This window comes from Ceratotherium simum, chromosome 20, assembly GCF_057802395.1.
Source record: "Ceratotherium simum simum isolate JZ-2026a chromosome 20, ASM5780239v1, whole genome shotgun sequence".
Taxonomy (NCBI): Eukaryota; Metazoa; Chordata; class Mammalia; order Perissodactyla; family Rhinocerotidae; genus Ceratotherium; species Ceratotherium simum.
The window spans coordinates 24,706,647-24,726,549 of record NC_141919.1 but is presented as its reverse complement, the minus strand read 5'-3'; the positions used below and the strand labels follow the sequence as shown (position 1 = coordinate 24,726,549).

Below are 19,903 nucleotides of genomic sequence, written 5' to 3'. Positions count from 1 at the left end.
TCATTATTATGACCCCTTGTCAGGACCTGGGGGAAATGGTTTCTAGGAGAGGAGGTCTTCTTGAAAATAAGAGAAATACTTTCTCTATGTTCCATTGTGTTTTTACTTCAGAACCTTCTCTACTTATCTATCTGGCTGACAGAACTTTAATTCCTACATCAAAGGCCATATGGTTTCTAACCCCAGAACACATTTTAAATCCCTTAATTTATATCCCTTCCTCCGCGTGTGGAACGGGCATACTTTCTCTCCTTCTCTCCCTCTCCCTCTCTATCCCTCCTTCCCTCTCCCAAACTCCTAAACAGAGGGTCAGAATATCTGGTCTCAAATCTAAAACTGCCATATTTCCCATATAATGTTAGACAAATCAATTCATTATTTTCAGTAGCTGTAAGATTAAATCTAAGCTCTGTACCTTGCCAAATTCACAAGTTTTTTGTGAGGCTGAAATGAGGAAGCAAATTCATTCATTTGGTATTATGCAGCCTTTAATATTTATCAAGTGCTGTACTGGATTCTGGAATACATTTATGAAGATGACAAACAGGATCCCTACTCTCATGGCACTGGTTGGGAAGACAGATATTAGATGATGAAACAAATTCAGTGTTGTACATTGTGGTAGGTGCTTTGAAGCAAGTGACGAGAATGACAGGGAAGGAGATCCTGAGGTAGGGCTGTCAGTCGCCCTGAGGAAGCGAGATTGAGGAAGTGATACCTGAGGTTACAGTATCTGAGAGAGAGCCCACCGTTTCCTGAACTTTATAAGCTGTGAGATGTCACCTCAATGCATAGTAGCCCCCTCCAATCCCCTGTGCAGTAGGGGAAGTGAGAAAGCAGTAAGTTTATCCGATTTCTGGAGCTATAACTTGACAGTAATCTCTGTGCTCTCTTGCGAACCTCCATTTTTTTCAACCAAATCATTTATCTCTTCCTCCTCTTCTGTTTCTGGTTTGTGCTGGCCTAATCTAGGCACTGGCCATCTGTCCCTGTCTGTGATACTGCCTTCCTGTGCCCACTCTCAGGCTTCCCTGCCGCCATTGGCATGCTTCCTTCCTGCTGCTTTCGCCTGCTGCTCACTTCAAATCCCCCTGCAGTGGGTTTCCCTGTGTAATAACCCTAGGCTTCTGAAACCTTCTCGAGGGTTTGCTAGGTTGCCTCATTTTTTGGCTAAACTACCTATCCTTCACAGTTTAAGCAACTTCCGATACCTCCAGAAAGAGGGAGTACTTCCAAATTAATCTGACTGAACCTGGCTGGCACAGTGCCCAGCATATAGCAAGCTCTCAATAAATATTTACTGAATAATAAGTGAATGAACTGACACTCCTGACTTTACTCAGTCTATCTATAGGATTAAAGTGCTTTTTCCTTAATCACGTTTGTTGTTTCCTCATATGTAGAATGCATATAAAAACCTTTACCTTCCGCTATATAGGATATCGCAATCTTACCTCTTATTCACAAGATTTTTCTTTTAAATCGACTCTATTTGCTCTACACGTGGAACTTTGTCGTTGACCCCCGAGACACCTGGAGGCGTTGACAGTGTCTCTGAGATTTTTCTGTGCCGTGTCCAGCACAGTGCATAGCCACAGGCACACAGCACCTAGTATGCAAGTGTTTGTTTACTAATGATAATAACAGTCACTGAGATTGCCGTTGTTTTGGTTTGTATTTTCAGCATCCTGAATAGTCAGATGTATTCATTTCAGATTAAGCAGAAACTGTCAAAGAAAAATCTTTGTATTAGGGAGGTTGTCATATTTTCAGAGTTAAGTAGAAACTAAAAGCAGTGTTTCTTTTGAAGAAAATTTTCAAATATGTCCAGAGTTTGGTCTTAGCCACTTTGTGCGATATTATTGATCACCAATGGCAATAATAATTTAGTCTCAAACAACTTTTCGAGATTTTTCAAAAACAAATGGAATATTCACTTTTTTAGGTATAGAGGTCTGTTTAGACTCATCACTGCCAACCTGCTTCCAGAATTGTTTCTTAAGTGTTGTTAAGTATTCATTTAAAAGAAATAAAAATCTTATTGTATTGTGTCAATTAGAAATAACTTATAGGGCCGGCCCCGTGGCTTAGCGGTTAAGTGCGCGCTCTCCGCTACTGGTGGCCGGGGTTCGGATCCCAGGGGCGCACTGATGCACGCTTCTCCGGCCATGCTGAGGCCACATCCCACATACAGCAACTAGAAGGATGTGCAACTATGACGTACAACTATCTACTGGGGCTTTGGGGAAAAAATAGGAGGAGAATTGGCAATAGATGTTAGCTCAGAGCCGGTCTTCCTCAGCAAAAAGAGGAGGATTAGCACGGATGTTAGCTCAGGGCTGATCTTCCTCACAAAAAAAAAAAAAAAAAGAAAAGAAATAACATATAAATTATCCTTCAGTTTGGGCATTCTCTGTTTATACTTCTAAAATCTTTAAATAATACCAAAAATAGATCAAGTCTCATTGGATTTTTGTTGCTTATGTTCTTTAATTCAAGTAATTCTACATAATTTAAACTGATTTTTATTTAGACTAAAAAATTCTGACCCATGTGATCAGGAACAACTTTGAAACAACAGTTCAGTATTTATGATTTTATATTTGAAGCCCAAGGGGATGTAACTATAAAGTAATGGGACAATGTTCCAAACAAAAATACTGGGTGTTTCATATCCAGGAGGCCCTTGTCCCCTTCAAAGCAGTCACCTAGGAAGGCTACACATTTGTTGCAGTAATGCTGCCGTAGCTTAAAATGTTGTGGAATGCCTCTTTTTAAACTGCCTCTGAACTGCTAAGAAATAATAGAGAGTAAAATGACATATTATTTTGAATATCCTGAATGTGGCAGAGATGAATTTGATTTTGGTGAGTAGTCAGAAATTATCACAGGACCAAGTGCAATGAATAAAATTTGGAGTATTGTGTGGAATCACAGTTGGATGTAAAATAACAAGATAACCTTTCTTCAATGATACATACTAACTCTTGAAATTGATTGTCAAAGAGGAATTCTAGAACCTTGGACCTAGGAGTAAATGTATAAGCTCCCAAGGTAGCTACTGTGAAGAACAATACGTATTCAGGAAAAAAAAGAAAAATGTATGTATGTTTGCAAAATAAGATCAGTTTTATTGCTTTATAGACATACCTTGTAGATGAAAAAAATACTCCTATCATGGAACTCTTTATAAGCAAACTTCCGAATGTAAGTAGACTTTCTGTCTCTCCCTTTCCTAAGCCTCTTGAGAAATCTGAATTTCTAATAATGATGTGTTCTGAATCTTCAGTTTTAAAAAAAAAAGATAATGTTTACCATTTAAAAAGTGGATGCTGGGGCCGTCCCGGTGGTGTATCGGTTAAGTTTGCACGTTCTGCTTCATTGGCCCAGGGTTTGCCGGTCCAGATCCTGGGCACGGACCTACTCACCGCTCATCAAGCCATGCTGAGGCAGCATCCCACGTAGAAGAGCTACAACTCTACAACTAGAATATGCAACTATGTACTGGGGCTTTGGTGAGAAAAAAGAAAAAGAGGAAGATTGGCAACAGATAGTACTGGGCCAATCTTCCTTGGAAAAAAAAAAGTGGATGCTTTGAGGTTTCACTTCACTTTTTTCCAATTAGCTTATTACCTCTGCTATTCAATTTTTTATTTAGTGTATCCATCTTTGTTCACCCTGAGACTCTCAGAATGTATTTTGTCACTGTAAAAATATCAAGTTCTTTTTTTATGTGTGAGGAATATCAGCCCTGAGCTAACAGCTGCCAATCCTCCTCTTTTTGCTGAGGAAGACCGGCCCTGGGCTAACATCCGTGCCCATCTTCCTCGACTTTATATGGGACGCTGCCACTGCATGGCCTGACAAGTGGTGCATCGGTGCGCGCCCGGGATCCGAACCCTGGGCCGCTGCAGCAGAGCGTGTGCACTTAACTGCTATGCCACTGGGCCAGCCCCTCAAGTTCTTGAACCAACGTAGAAAATAGAGTCTAAGCTGAAGGGTATTAATTCATCCATATTGTTTAAAGCCCTTTTTTGTTGCATTAGTAACAATCGGATGCCTTTCTTTTTTAAAGTGGGACCCTATTATCTTAGTAAATGAGAACATCAAATTACAAGAAGAAAAGTCTCAAAGATTTCATAAAAATAAATACACTCAACTTTGGGGATCCTATTATGTTTTTCATTTCTACTAATAAAAACTTTAAAAATAGATTTCAACCCAGTGGCTGGCCCATGTCTCTAATGTAGACTCCAGGGGACTCAGGGAGGGCACGTGGGGCAGAGCTGGTGCATCCTGCTTCCTCAGGGCTTTTCCAGATTTATTCCACCGCCCCCATCTTCCTCAGGCCAGCCAGGCCCCTATTTCTTCACTGCTAAGGTGAAATAATAAAAGTAAAATGGAGAGTGGAAGGCAGAGAAAATTGTTACCCTTTTGCAAAGAGGCTAAGACAGCTAAATTGTGACACAATTTAAACTGTTCAAATTCGACAAGTTTGATTAGAAAATTATGTGACCTGTGTAGCTAGAGATCAAAATGGTCACTAGTTTACAGTTTTAAAAAGTCACAGTGTAGTGTTTTTACCGAAGACTGATAGAATATTATTTTATTCTGCCCAGTAGTAACTGTTGCACAAATGACTATTGTTTTGCAGTTTGGTGATTTAAATGCTGTGTCTCCTGGAAATCTGGATAAAGGTAAGACTTGAAAGTAATGTACATTTTTAAGGACATTTTTGACTAAGCAATTCTCATAGAGGAAAACGTGGTGGAGTGTATGTCTACAGCAGTCTTATTTTGTGGAAATGGCATACAGTCCTGGATAAATATGACAGTTATGTCTTTTGGAATCCTTCATTATTTCTCCATTTCTATGCCTTCTGTATGTGAGGTATATTAAATGCAAGAATTGAATTTAAATACAGTTACAAACTCTTCTTGACTTGTTGCCTGCAGTTTATTACAACTAACAAGAAATTATTTCTGACCATTGCCAGAGTCCTGGAGAAAAGTGATAAAATTGGGCCAAATATTTTTATACAGGGCCCACCCAGCAAGAAAAAAGATTCCTCAGGCTACCCACCTCATCAGTTCACACTTCTCAGTGGAAAAAGTACTCAGAGATAGCAACGAAGTTTACTATAAAAGCAGGATCAGTAGTGGGATAGATGAAAAGGATAACATATGTATTTCTTAAATTTTAATATCACCATTGCCACTTAATATGACAACATGACATATATTCCTGAAGAAACTCATGATCTACAAAACCACACGGTGAAAGGAACAAGGCTTGAGAGGAAATGAGGTTGGAATGGCGCACACACAGACAGAAACAATCCTGATAAAATACCAGCTTGCTTTTAAAAAAAAAAAAATGTAAAATTTCTAATAAACAAGCATTGCAGAAAATATAGGCCTTTCTTCAACAAAAAAAAAAACAAAAAAGTGAAGATATCTTGAGATTTTAAGCACTGTGTTCTAGACTCAGGGACAAAATGCGCAGACTTGGGAGAACTACAGTTAGCCCTTCCAGGACAGAGCCAGAGCCAGTGGGGAAACTGAGGCAAGAGGAGGGACTGGGGGAATCTGTGCATGTGGTACAGGGCTGTTCTCTGGAGTGTCCTGTCCCAGGGTCCTCAGTGGTCAGCTTCTGTGCCTCCTTGGTGGTGGAAATCGTTAATGTGCTGCGGAAAGTCATGAATCAGTGTCACTCCCACGTTAACTTCCTATCAGTCTCTGTTCACCAGTTGTGCCTGCGTTAATTCCTGCTTTAGTAATAGGCGTAATGGCAAAGCAGGAAAAGTAGAAAATGATAGCCTGCAAATATTGTTGCTGCAAATATATACCCTATAGGATCATCCAAATAACAGTCAAAAAGTCAATCAGTGATGATACTAATTTGTAATTTCAGAGCAAGAAAGGTGGCAGTTGAAACCCACGTCCAATGTAAGGCAGCCCTGATGGTGCACTGACATCAGAGCCCCATAACCAAATTTGGGGCTTTCATCCCTGGGTGCCCAGAGGTGCGGTAGGAGTGTTGCTGCTTAGCCAAACACTGGGTGGCAGCCAGTCCTCTTTGTAAAGTGCTGAACCAAAATTGAGTCTTCGGTAGACTCACTTGCGCCTGATTTTAGTTTTTGTGTACCAAATTTCCATAACCTCAAGTAAATCCCTAGGAAATGTCTTTGAGTCTTTCTAGGAGCATCAGATGTCTATGGAATTGCATTAATTTGCCCTTAGGAACTAGAGAAAGGGCTTGCTTTTGTGGATTGCCCTGTAGCCTATCCAGAGGCTGCCTGCCACCCACAAGCGGACCTAAAGAAAAGTGGCCTGGAGCACTTAGGTTTGTTCAGCCCGTTATCCCATTGTGTTTCCGTCCAGAACAGGGTAGATGACAGGACTTTCTCCACTCTCTCTCCACTCCCTCCTTGCTTGAAAAGATTTTTTTTCTTTCCGTGCTGACCCTTTTATTTTGACACTATTTCTCAGGCACAGAAAAGTTGAAGAGGAAGCTAAGAAGCAGTGTGATTTTTCTTCACCTTCTTGGTGTGGCCCTACTGGTCCCTTCACCGTCAGACCTGATGCTTCTTGATATATAGCCAAACTGGCATATTCACGGTGTAAGGCGTGAAATCTGCAAGAGTTTTTGTGGGGTTTTTCCACGAAATGAGAATTTTAATGTTTTTCTTGATAATAAAAGTAATATTAGCTCTGTATAAAAATTTCAAATAATACAGAGAATTATAAACTATAGAAAGTGAAACTTCATAGTCACAACCCTAAGAGACTACCACCATTAAGAATTTAGTGTGAGATCCTTCCATACATTTTTTTGATCATTCCCTCTTGATGAAGCAGATGTCTACGATATACATCCCTCTCCCTGCAGCCCACCAGCCTTTTGAATGTGCTTGTTCTGACAAGCTGTCATGTTATTGTCAAGACCGTTTTCCAGAGGCAAAAAGGTAACCGGATAAGGTAGATGAGCCAAGACAACTTTTGCCTCATCTAAGAGCACTCCGTGTTTGTCGCTTAATAATATGTTACAGGGGCCAGCCTGGTGGTGGAAGCAGTTAAGTGCGCGCACTCCGCTGCGGCGGCCCGGGGTTTGCCGGTTCGGATCCCGGCCGTGCACCAATGCACCGCTTGTCAAGCCATGCTGTGGCGGCATCCCATATAAAGTGGAGGAAGATGGGCATGGATGTTAGCCCAGGGCCAGTCTTCCTCAGCGAAAAAAAAGAGCAAGATTGGCAGATGTTAGCTCAGGGCCAATCCCCCTCACAAAAAAGAAAAAATAATAATACGTTACAGACATCATTTCAAGTCAATACGTCTAATCTCAGCCTATTTAATCACACGTACCATTTCTCAGGAGATGTTGCTCCTGGCAGCTGCTCACTGCACAACTGTATGTCCCTGTTACTCCTCATCACTTTTCTCTGGAACCATCTTTTCCCCAGTTGATAATAAGAGAAGAAAAGTCAAGGGGCCCATTTATATAAAGAGCTGCATTAGCAGGGACTTCTGCTGTACGTGTGCCCCAAATGGTAAAACTGGACTCAACAGTCCGTGGAAAGAGTGCAACTTAATCTGACTGAAGGAATGCTTGTTACACACTCCTTGTACATGATATGCCATAGAGCAGAATATATTGGAGATCTGATTCTGTTTATATAAGTCACTATCATAAGTCAAAAATCTAACAATAAGCTAGATATATTTTAGTTATAGATGAGGTATTTGATGTAATTATATGTTTATCTTTTTTGGGGTAAAAAATAAAACATCTTGAAGGTGAATTAAAAAGATTTTTAAGGCAGAAATATATTCCCTACTTTTTAAAAATTATCACTTGTGAAGAAGTATTCTCTACACTCTTCTGAGGAGAATCTTACATAGTAGTAAAGCTGTGTGAGAGCATTTTCTCTCTCTACCGTACTTTTGAATTTTAACAATGCATGCTGGAAAAAATTAAATTGTATTCCATTATAATGAAGTCTTAGTTAATATAAAATATATTAAAATTTGGAGGTTAAAGTGACTATTTAATACATTTAATTACCAGAAATGAATACCAACTATTAACAGTGAGTATCAGTGTTGCCAGGAATAGAAATGCATTGCACATTTTTCATCTAATACTACTGCCTCGGTCTTCGTAATTTTTTTGTAATAAAAATTAAAGGCCTATTGGGGCTGGGCCGGTGGCATAGTGGTTGAGTTTGCACACTCCGCTTGGCAGCCCAGGGTTTGCAGTTTCCAATCCTGGGCACGAACCGCAAACCTACACACCGCTAGTCAAGCCATACTGTGGCGGGGTCCCGTATACAAAATAGAGGAAGATGGGCACGGACGTTAGCTCAGGGCTAATCTTCCTCAGCAAAAAGAAGAAGATTGGCGAGGGATGTTAGTTTAGGGCCGATATTACTCACCAAAAAAAAAAGGCCTATTTAATATTGTGATCTGCAACATTCCTGTGTACCAGAAAGTCTGTATAGCAGCCCCTGCTTATACATGCTATAGTTATTTTGTGAATCAACATGGGTCTCACCTACGTTAACATCAGCACAGATGAAATTTATATCTAGTGTAGATTTTTGGAGGAGACTGAAAATTTTTTCTTTCTTTTTTTTTTAGTTAGCATTTTTCAGCTCAATACATTCCCCAAAAGCCAGCACAGTGTATCAAAGTGACTACTTTATGATGACACAAATTATGCCACTATTTAACATTAAAGCGTTAGGAAATTCCAAAGGTCTTCTTAAAAGAACTGTTAAAGATGTCAATCACAAACTAGCCAAAGTAAAACTACCTTTGCTATGTTTGGAAGAATTATAGATACATTAATAGAACACTGACACGAGTAAAATCTGTTGAAAGGAAAACCTACACGCTTTGTCCCCCGACAAGAGCTAAGCAGTTGCTTTCTTAATGTACGGTATTATTGTCTCTAAAGCACGTGTTGATTGCTATTTTCCAGTTTGTCTTGTGGTAATAGTCTTGGTGTTATCTGTTGGTGCAGATGAAGGCAGTGAAGTGGAAAGTGAAATGGATGAAGAACTAGATGACTCTTCAGAACCTCAAGCCAAAAGAGAGAAAACCGAGCTGAACCAGGCGTTTCCAGTGGGCTGTATGCAGCCTGTTCTCGAGAGCAGCGTGCAGCCAAGCCTCCTGAATCCAATCCACAGTGAGCACATCGTCACGAGTACTCAGACTATCAGGCAGTGCAGCACCACAGGAAACACCTACACTGCAGTCTAAAGAATATTAAAGCATATTTTTCCAGCTAACATTAACCCTGTTGATATTGGGCTTAAGTTGAAAATTTAATAAGCCTGAAGGTCGACTGTTGTCAAATTCTATCTGTGCTGAACATTACCTTTTTGGAGTTGTGAAATGGAATGGGTGTATGTATTTTCCCAGGTCTTTTTTTTTTTTTTTTAACGTAAACAAATTATTTGCCTCTTAATAATGAGTTGGTTTTTTTTTCCTTAGTTTTCAGGTGTCAAGAAGGATTTTTACAACACTTAATGTCAATGTTTTTGTTTTCTTATAATTAAAAAGTAATTTACTTTTTTTGTAGCTTAAAATATTTTATTGTTGATTGTTAGTCTTGGTGTATGATTTCATGTGTAAGTTTTTAATTAGATGCACTTCTGTGAAATATCAAAAGAAATGAATTTCTTTGATTTACACTGGAGGCATGCCCATTTGGCAGCAGATGCATCCAATTTGCTTTTGAAAGGTGCTTTTCATTGGGCAGAACCACAAGACACTATTTTGATACCATTTTGGAGTATGGAGAGAGAATACAGAGCATTTTTATTATAGCACTAGAGGGTTGGGAAGGTCATCTATTTTTCTCTGAAAAAAATTTAGCTGTGCATCTATCGGTTCAGAGTAAATGACAGAATTGCAAGAGATTATGCTAATATGTACATAATTTGTGTACATAATTATTAAATCATGTTAATGCAAGCTTCCGTTAAACATTGAATTTTAATTGTTATTTGCATACCAATTCCTCTGTTTAAAGACTACTGATTCTGTATTTGGGACCACTGCACAGATGCATTCTGCTGTTGAGTGGGGCTGTTATAGTTAGATACTGAAGCTGAAAAAATGACTTGACTTTTTTTTTTTAAGTGTACATGCTACTTATGCTGAGCTGGACATACAGGAAACCATTCCATTTGGATGACTTTCTTTTATTCCAGGTCTTTTTCCTAATAGTAGTTCAATATGCTGCTATTATAAAAGAAAATTTATAGAATGCAAGGAATGTAGCAACCTGCATATCGTTATTTCCTTCAAAAATATTTCCTGGTTTCTAAAGTATGTGGATTTAAATTTTAAACAGAACCTGAAGGCAGTGTAACTGGCACACCACAGTGTTGCTTATCCCCGATTCTGTAGGATTTGGATAGGTGGCTGGATGGACCCGTGCCATTGAAGAATGTACATCAGGGATCATCGTACCTCGGCTATTACATGGTGCCTTAAAACAGAACTGAAGCTAAGGTTTAGTAAGGCTTATTTTGTTCATGTGAATTCCTCTTCAATCCATGTGACAAACTGTGCCTGTCATTTTCAGATTCCCGAAGTAAGGACAGGTTACATGTTCTTCGAAGGAAATTTAGGGCAAACAAAGCGAAACGAAAAAACAAAAATCAATTCCCCTCTTTGAGTGACCGCAAACCTATTTTTTGTGCTTCGAGCTGAATATACAAATCAGATTGCTTAAGGGTGTGGAATAGCAGGCTAGTTTTAATTACCAACTTGTTACATAAAATCATGTATGTTTTAGACCATTCTTATCTAGTTATAATTTAAGAAAGTTAACAAAATAAGCAGGTACTTATTGAAGTGCATCTTTTCAGTCTAAATGTTTGTCTGTGTGTCTCGGTGTCTGTGTGTCCACATGCACACACGAGTGCCCGTGGGCAGGAATCAGCTACAAAGTCAGACGGTGAGATCCCAGAGAGGATACACCTATCCCCGTTTTAATTTACATGAAAAGCCAAGGTTCTTTTAAGCACTCAAATTATTAACAAAAAACCAGGCACATCCATTCATTTAAATAGTTGTAAAAAAAGCTAATCAGCAAAAATAAATACATAAAGCCAAAAAAAAGGGAAAGCACAAAATGATTTACAGATTATTAATGAGGCCTATCTTAAACTCAAGATGTTTATCTTTCCAGTTTTATTGGGGTGGGGGGTCGGGGTAGAAAGAAGAGAGTGAGCCAATCTGTAAAGTTAAAAATACCAAATGGCTTATCGGGTAACGTGCAGGATATTTCAACTGCTGTTGCTCGATTGCCTTAGACTACTCAAATAACTAAGATCAACAGAGTTTCTTAAACTTTGAATGTTTTAGATGTAATTTTTAAAATTGATTCAAATTTTGTATTATACAGTCCACTCATATATTTGAAAGTCGTCACTAGCATCCTAGCATAACCTTCATCTCAATATCATTTAAATGATATTTTCTCCCAAAAGGCAATGAATTTGCACCATCACACACAAAAAAAGGCAAACAAAACACCTTAAGCTGCAAAGACCATGTGTCTAGTTCGTTGTGCATTAGGACACATTTACAGGTAAAATTAAAATCAAAAAGTGAGAAGAACACTCTTCATTTTGACTCTCCATTCTGAATTTTTTTCACTTGCCTATCCCTATCCACCACCCCTAGAACGATACTATATCTGTACTGGACCAAATGTATTTGCTGGTTTCATCTTGTTTATTGAACGATTGTAAATGTATTTATTATCACTGTTTAATGTTGGATATATTTGTATCATTAGAGGAATCTGAATAATGGGCAAATTTAGACTGATGAAAGTTAGGGATTGGGGGACCCTCCAGGGTTCAACATTTCTTCCAGTTGTTCATGGTTTGTTCTAAATTAGGACAGATTAGGAGTTAAATATTGTTACATTTCAACTGGCTCCCTCAAAATATTCTGATCTCCTTTATGAAGACGGTTAGGAACGTTAGTTCTTTGTGACTAGGGTGGATAGTTCTGACCAGTAGACAAAATAACCTCTATAGTCTATGCTACTTGCAGTTATTTGTACTCTACAGTAAGACACACATATACAATCACACATAAATATCTTAACCAATTTTGAATTTGAATTGTGAACTGTATTAGAAAATAAAAACATCATAATTTATACATCTGAGCAAATTGGAGCAATCACATTTATTGCATTTATTGAACATTTCCATTTTTTTGTTCATTGAAGCTGTGACTTTTCTAGATGATATTAGACACCAATACTCTCAGAGTAAGTTCATTGACAAGTGACAAGCACACATTTTAAGGACTTCTTAATATTTCTTGGCATTATAATCAAACAGTAGTCATGAAAAATATCTACGTAGACCAAATGCTACACTTTCAGTGAGGAAAAATGTAAGGAAGGTATGTTGGCTATTTTTAAGTTTCAGAAAGATACTTCCATATAGTAAGATTGATTGTTGTGGGTAGAGTTTGATCTTCACTTATACTTTGAGAATCATACCCAAAAGATTTGCCTTCATGAAGCCAGTGAACAATAGAGTGAAATGGGTGAACCATCTCTTTGGAATGCAGGGCCCAATTTTAAAATTTTTCTTTGGATATCAAGTGGCTGCTCACTTTTTTCAGGATTCTCATCCAAACTGTGTTTGGACTGACTGTATAAGTCTTACTGCCTTTTCAGAAATCTGCTTTCCTTTTTGTGCTTTTTCTTGTACTGTATAGCACGGTTCATGCACCTCTCTTTAGATGGTGTACTTTAAAAACAAAAGTAAATTTTAGAAAATGGTTTTAACACTGCATACCTAAAATTAGTCGTTTGCAACATTGACTGCCTTTGATTTGTAGTAGACGAGTAAAAATGAACACGTTCTCGTAGAATGCTGTCACAGTCGTTCAGGAATGAATACGGTTTCATTACTGTAATCATGAACCTTTTTACATGAATGCACTCTCTAGAAGTGCTAAACGTGATGCATTTTGAAATTTTAAAAAGTTCTTCAGATGATATATTTGAAATGTCTAAAATAATGCTGTGCTTGAAACATTAGTGTAAAAGGAAAAATTGTGTGTCACTGTGATGCTGATCCTCTCTGTGTGGACATGAGTAGGAAGTAAAAACCTTCGCCAAGTCACCTTTGGGTACAACTTGAGGCAGTGGTTATATACAACAGATTGTTATCTGTTATCACCTCCCCTCCCCCAATTCCTTGGTGAGAAACTAACAACCATCAAATAATTGAAATCAGAACTTGTGATTTGTATGAATCACATCAGAACATGGGGGAGAGGGGTTGACATGCAGTGCTATTGAAAATCGGGCTTGTCACCAGATCAGATCAACCTCCGTATGTATGGTTAGAACATATCAATTAATGGAATCCTAGTATTTCTGCAAGTTTGGTGATTTTTTAAAAAACTGGAATAGAAGCATTAATTCAGTGCTTAGTTCTAGTATTAGAAAACCCCTTTGATGTAATGCCTTGTATTAACCCTTTGAGCATTGTAAGATATACAGTGGGGGACAAAAGCCTTTCAGATCATTTATTTAGACTTAGACCGGTAAAATATACTCTATATCCAAATGTCTAATTATGCTGTTTTTTTAAAGGGGGGGTAAGAAGAGAAAGTGTTTCCACGCTGGACACTTGCATTTTATATACAACTCTTAATTTTCTTCAAGAGGGCTTGATATATTTATTCCCAAATATTCACTGCCATCTAAGTAAGTGTACTGTTTACAGAAAAAAAAATCAACTTTTCTAGCATCACATCCTGACTCTAGAAAAGGAAGACAAACACATGGGCCTGTAGACCTATGTCATACCTGATCTCTGCACATTGAAAGTACCTAGATTGCCTTTAAAAGGTATGATAAAGAAAGGGTTACATTTCTTTCTCTTTTTTTTCCCCAAAACAAAGCAAAAGATCTCGTTTATTTAGCTTTAGAAAGTACAGTTGTAAGTGAAGCCTTAGGAAGAAACGAGTTCCAGTGGATAAAGAAAAGCTGAACTCTTTGAGGGCAGGTAAGCTATCTGGAGTTAGATGTCTCATCAAATATTGTTTGGGAATTTCATACAGGGCATAATTTTATCTATGCTCCAAAACTTTAATACTTTGTCAAAAAAATTCTATATAGATAGAATGGAGAGCAAAGCACTTGATTTTAAGCTCATCTGTCAGGAGATGCTGTGACTACTGCTTCTGATACCTGTAAATGCCAGGCTGCTGACACAGTTGCTGACTCTGCTCAAGGGACGCTCTGCGAGCACTTGACCCCTCTGTCCCCTGTGTGATGGAACCCGAGAGCAGTGTCATCTGCAGATGTGCTTGTGCTGCCCTGGCCCTGCGCATGTGAGAGTGTAACCTATCCCGACGTCTGGTGAAAGGACACCCATAGCATAGTGCGAGTTTGCCGTCAACGTTGCTTTTTAGGCAGTTTCGGAAGTCAAACCATGCAAATTACTCATGTGTTAACATGCAATACTCAAAGGGTTTTAAGTTAACTCTCTTCTTTTGAATTCTTCATGATGATTTACTGTAAATGCTTCTCAGTTTGCATGCCTTGATCATTGCTGCTAGTGATTTTATGTGCCAGTAGACCTGAGTTTAGTTTACCAATTTTACTTAAATAGTAAAAGCCACTTACAAAGTGACTGCCTAGGATTTTTTTTTCTTTTGTTTGAAGTAATTGGTAATATGTCTTATTTTCAGAAATGTGTTTTGTCTCTTCTTCCATTTGGTTCTGGTATTTGATTCTTTCTTTTTCCCTCTTTCCTTTGTCTTTTAAATAAATTATGATGTTGGGATTGGAAGCCCTGAGTAATGAAATCTTTGGTAAGAATTGTTTATGTAGCTCAATAATGAGGACAACAAATCTTTGTTAGAAGAATTATGATTCTGGGGAGAATAGAAAAAAAGAAAAACTCCCATTGACTGTTGATAACCAAGTAAATTTTTCCTTCAATGAATTAATAGGTTTGAACAAATGATTGCCTTGTTTTAACCTGCTAAACACAATTTTAAATGAACCCAATAAAAGAGGTATTGAATTTTCTTCATTTAAAAAGCATCTTTTGTACCAAAGCAAATTTTTTTCTCTACTCATCTCCATCATCAATTGGGACCTATGGTGGTGACCAGTGCGTTGGTTACAGAAACTTTAAGCGAGTGCCTTGAGAACACTTGGAAATTTGTGCCTGGGGTGGTAAACTTTTAATTAGGTTAATTGTAGTGCTTACCAATCAGTAATTCCACTATCACTCAGGGCTTTCGTACCTTCTAGGTAAAACTTCTTTCATTGTGTTTTTTTAAAATACTGTATTTTTTTTTAAGTGCCATCATTTAAATTTCACTTAGTAAGTGGCAGATTACATTATTCAGTCCCACAAGCACAGAAACATAGTAACACTAGGAGATATTTGAACATTTATTTTACAATCGACTGAATATATTATGTAAATGAGGTAAGCAACTTTTGTAGAGATTGTATGTGTGAGATAATGTAATGTTCTTTTCCAGTTTTTGGACTACAGTTGAATAAACTTTTTAATTATTTAAAAACATCTTTACCGAATAACATGTGATGGTTTTTTGTACGATGTATTTGATTTTGTAAATACGTATTTCCTGATGTGATTTTTGTGAGAAATGCTAAATCTTTTAGTATATCATGTCCTCTCAAAATTGGCAGGAGCTAAATAATAGTTTGTGGGCGATTTGTATTGTGTACTGTACAATAACTGGGGAACTTTTATAATTATAAAAATATATATTAACTTTTAGTGTGTTGTTTAAACAAATGACTGGAACATACTAAAGATATTAGTAGGATTTTTCTGAATATTTCAGACTTGAACTCAGGCTAGCTTTCTTGTGTTTTTCAAAACAAAATGGTGTCTTGTCTTTTAAAATCAATAAATTTGTTTCCTTGTTACAAATACATTTGAAATGTCTTGATTTTTTCCCCCCTCAAATCATTGCCAGGAAGCTTATCTTATGCTGCCTCATCTGGAGGGCAGCCTCTGTGTCACTCACTAGCTTAGGAACAAAATTAAGTTGTTTTCCTTTTTTCTGTCGAATGACGTTGGCAATATTTACACATGAACAGCACAAAAAGAGAAAACAGAATTATAAGCCCAGCAGGTACAAATCTTACCCTCAAAGAGAATTAGTGATTGAGTGCTGTTTAATTTCAGAAGCTGTCAACATTTCCATTGTAAATCCAGATTTTTGGATGTTCATAATGTGTTTGTTTTATGTCACTTCACATGGATATTTGGCACCCAAGTTGCTTAGATTGAAACAGCTTATTAAGATTTCTTTTGATACATTTAAGAAAATATCCTACCCCAATCTTTTTTTCTTCTTTTAATTATATAATTACATACAGGAAAATTCACCCTTTTTACCATACATTTTGTGAGTTTTGACAAATACAGTCATGTAACTACCACCACAATCAAGTTTAAAACATTTTTTTACCTTGCAGATTTTTTTTTTCTTCAAATCATGGTATTTATAGGGCCTCCTCCTAGAATATGAAATAGCCAGTTCATTTGGGGTTTCTTAAAAGATAGAAATGCAAAACAGAAAATACCTTTTGGGAATCTCCAGCAGATGCTTTCACATCATAATACAAAGTTACTTATAAAACAAAACTGTGGACATCTAAGCCCACAGAAACACCAAATTCATTCTAACTTATATGGACATTTAATCCAATAACACAGAAATGTAACAAATTATATAATAAAGGGAGGAAGGTGGACAGAATTATAGCCAATATTAGAGACAACACTAGGTTAGAAAGAAAATGAATCTGACCAATTTGGGCGTTTTTGTGTTGTAGCCATCGCCACTTGTGAGGTATTTGGAACTTTTTGTACAAAATATAGCGTTTCCAGTTTCTAACCTTAATTTTGTACTTGGTATCTCTTGGAAATCTGAGACCTTTCAAATATATCCTGTAACTGGTGCATTTACTTCTTGGTTACAGTATTCTTCCTTCCATGGGTTCTTAATATTATCTCCTTGTCTTTTGGAACTTGGACATTTCAAGATGAACTCAGCCCGAGAAATGTAACTGGTTTTCATTAACTGAATCAATTCAATCTACCAACTTTTTTTTCATTGTGGTCTAAAACTAATGCATGTAGAAATTTGTCATTTGTCCTTTGGCTGAGGCACAGATTTTTTGTGTGTGAAACACCATAATTAGTAGTGTGACAGCTATATTGTTTAGGATAATGTACTTTGAAATCAGGGGAAGAGAGCAGGAGGGCTCTCTTGTCTGACTCTGGTCTGCTTCTCTCTGCAGCAACTGGCCCAGGAAGAGGGATCTGTTTACCCTTGCAGGAGCTGGGTGGCAAGCAGAGCATTTAGGCTGAGGTACCCTAGACATAGGAGCTGGCTTCCCTGTGCCAATGAGCCCTGTTTTGCATCACCTCATTGCTAGCCTTGAGATGGGAAAGTATCCTGTGCATGGGAAGTTGTGTCTGAGTTGTCTGAACACCAATATATTAGTAATCAAAGTAAATACAAGTGCTCTATGTACTGCAATTAAAAGGAAAAGATTGTCAAAAAGGATTTTAAAAACCTAAGACATTTCTATACTATACAGGTTAAAGGGCTCAAAAAGCTTGAGAGCAAAAAGGGAAAGAAATAAAATAGAAACACTAACTATGCAATAGTGATAAATCTGATAAAAGATGTGCAAGACATACATTGAAAACTACAAAACATAGCTAGAGGAAATTAAAGGCTTAAATAAATGGAGAGATATATACTGTGCTCATGGGGCGTAAGACTCAATATTGTTAAGACATTACTTCTCCCCAACTTGATCTAGATCCACACAATCCCAATCAGAATCCCAGCAAGCTTTTAATAGAAAATGACAACTTGACTTAATTCATATGGAAATGCAAAGGATCTACGATAGCTAAAACAACTTTGAAAAAGAACCAAGTTGGAGAATGACCAATACCTGAATTCAAGGCTCTTATAAAGCTACAGTAATCAAGATAGTGTGGTATTGGCATCAAGACAGATCAACAGAATCTATCAAATAGATCAATGGAAGAGAATAAAAAGTGCAGAAATGGACCCACACATTATGGACCACTGATTTTTGACAAATATGCAAATGAAATTCAGTGGAAAATGGATGGTCTTTCAAAAAAATGGTGCTGGAACAATTAGATATCCATATGTGGAAAAAAAAACGAATTTTGATCCTTACACCATATACAAAAATGAACTCAAAAACAAAACCTAAAACTATAAAACTTTTAGAAGAAAATATAGGAAAAATCTTTGAGATCTTGGGTCAGGCAGAGCTATCTTAGATATGACTCTGAGCATGATCCATAAAAAATCAAATTGATAAATTGGACTTCATCAAAAATAAATTTTCTTCTCTTCAAAAGATGCTGCTAAGAGAATGAAAAGGCAAGTCATATATTTGGAGGCAATTTTCCTTGGTTCTCTCATTTTTCTGCATGTGTTCTCTGCAAATGCATTAACTACTTTTGTTCTAGACTATTTTTTCAAAGATATATATGTAGCAAAAAGTCTTGAAGATAGAGATAAAGGCTCCCTCTGGGGCAAAGGGCACATTTGTTTCCTGACCAGTATAATAAAATTTTATGTCTTTTCCAGGGCAAAGGTTGGGTAGTTTTGCTAGCAGCCCTCTTTAAATGACTGGGGTTTCCTAAGCTTTGGATTTCTCAGCTATGACACAAACCCACTATGAGTGCAGTGGCTACCTGGGCCTTTCCGTGTCCCTCATGGATCTTGGGGGAGTAGAGAGAGCAGTTGAAACAGACGCGAATGTGAAGCTCCAAAGTCCTTTTTGTCTAACGCAGGAGCCTCATGTCTTCTGCCAGTATCCATGAAACCCTGGTAGGCTCACTTGTTAGTTTACCAGCAGGATAAAATATCAGACCCTTCACAGTTCTTGACACCACAGACTGGGAGAAAATATTTACAAATCGTATATCTGATAAAAGACTTGTATCCAAAAGATATAAATGATACCGGCTCAACACAAGGTTGACATGAGGGGAGCCATATTGTAGAGAAGAAGCCCTGTTGTTACTTTGAATGACCTCTGACAAACTAACCCAGCTGGATGCACACTTCAGGAGATCTAACTGCTCTGTAGATTTTACGACCCCTGCTTGTGCATGCACCTCCCAGCTGTGATGAGATGATAACTTTGTTCTTTTGAGTTCCTTAGGAATATGATGACCCCTGAACAGAGAGTCTATGCTGATAGCCATCATCAGTGAAAACTGAAAGATCTGGTGTGGCACTCCCAGTCTGTAACACCAGAAGGTCAACATTCCTAACCCCCTCCCCAATAATTCAATGGCCTATATAACCGCTGTAAGATTTTATGCCCCCTTAAGATGGTTCTATGAGACATTAGTAGGCCATCTTCCCCTTTGCTAGCAAGCTGTAATAAACTGCCCTTTCTTTTCCACCCTCTTGCCTCTTGACAATTGGCTTTTGTCTCGCGGCCAGCAGATCATGCCCTTTATGTGGTAACAGAAAGACTCTCAGAACTCAAGGTGGTGAAGTATATGTGTATAGCACTAACCACTTTTAACACTAAATAAATATTTGGATGAATATTAAGTTAATGTCTGTCTCCCTTTATAACTCCAAACTTCACGACTTCAGGGAACTTTTAGTCTTTAATTGGAAGCCTGCCCCTCAGGTTGCAGCTATGATGATAAGCACTTAGGCCACTTGCACAGAAAGACTGAGATCCTGGGTCTGTTGCCTCTTGCTGTGCCCTGGGGGTGGTAGCTCTTTAAGAACTCTCTCTCCGTTGGTTACAGTCCTGTAAGCCCCACTGG

The 19,903-nt window shown here is 37.9% G+C and overlaps 1 protein-coding gene across 4 annotated transcripts in view; it reads left to right on the top strand.

The window, feature by feature from the left end:
* RFX3 (regulatory factor X3) overlaps positions 1–12,872 on the top strand; it is a 272,176-nt gene extending 259,304 nt beyond the window's left edge. For 3 of the 4 annotated variants that reach the window (XM_087444544.1, XM_087444541.1, XM_087444542.1), the window contains 3 exons: positions 3,145–3,207; positions 4,655–4,697; positions 9,025–12,872. In XM_087444544.1, coding sequence (XP_087300670.1) covers positions 3,145–3,207; positions 4,655–4,697; positions 9,025–9,263 — 345 coding nt within the window. In that variant the 3' untranslated portion in view covers positions 9,264–12,872. The remainder of the gene's footprint in view (positions 1–3,144; positions 3,208–4,654; positions 4,698–9,024) is intronic. The other variant, XM_004440659.3, reaches the window with a different exon arrangement.
* Positions 12,873–19,903: the final 7,031 nt, after the last annotated feature.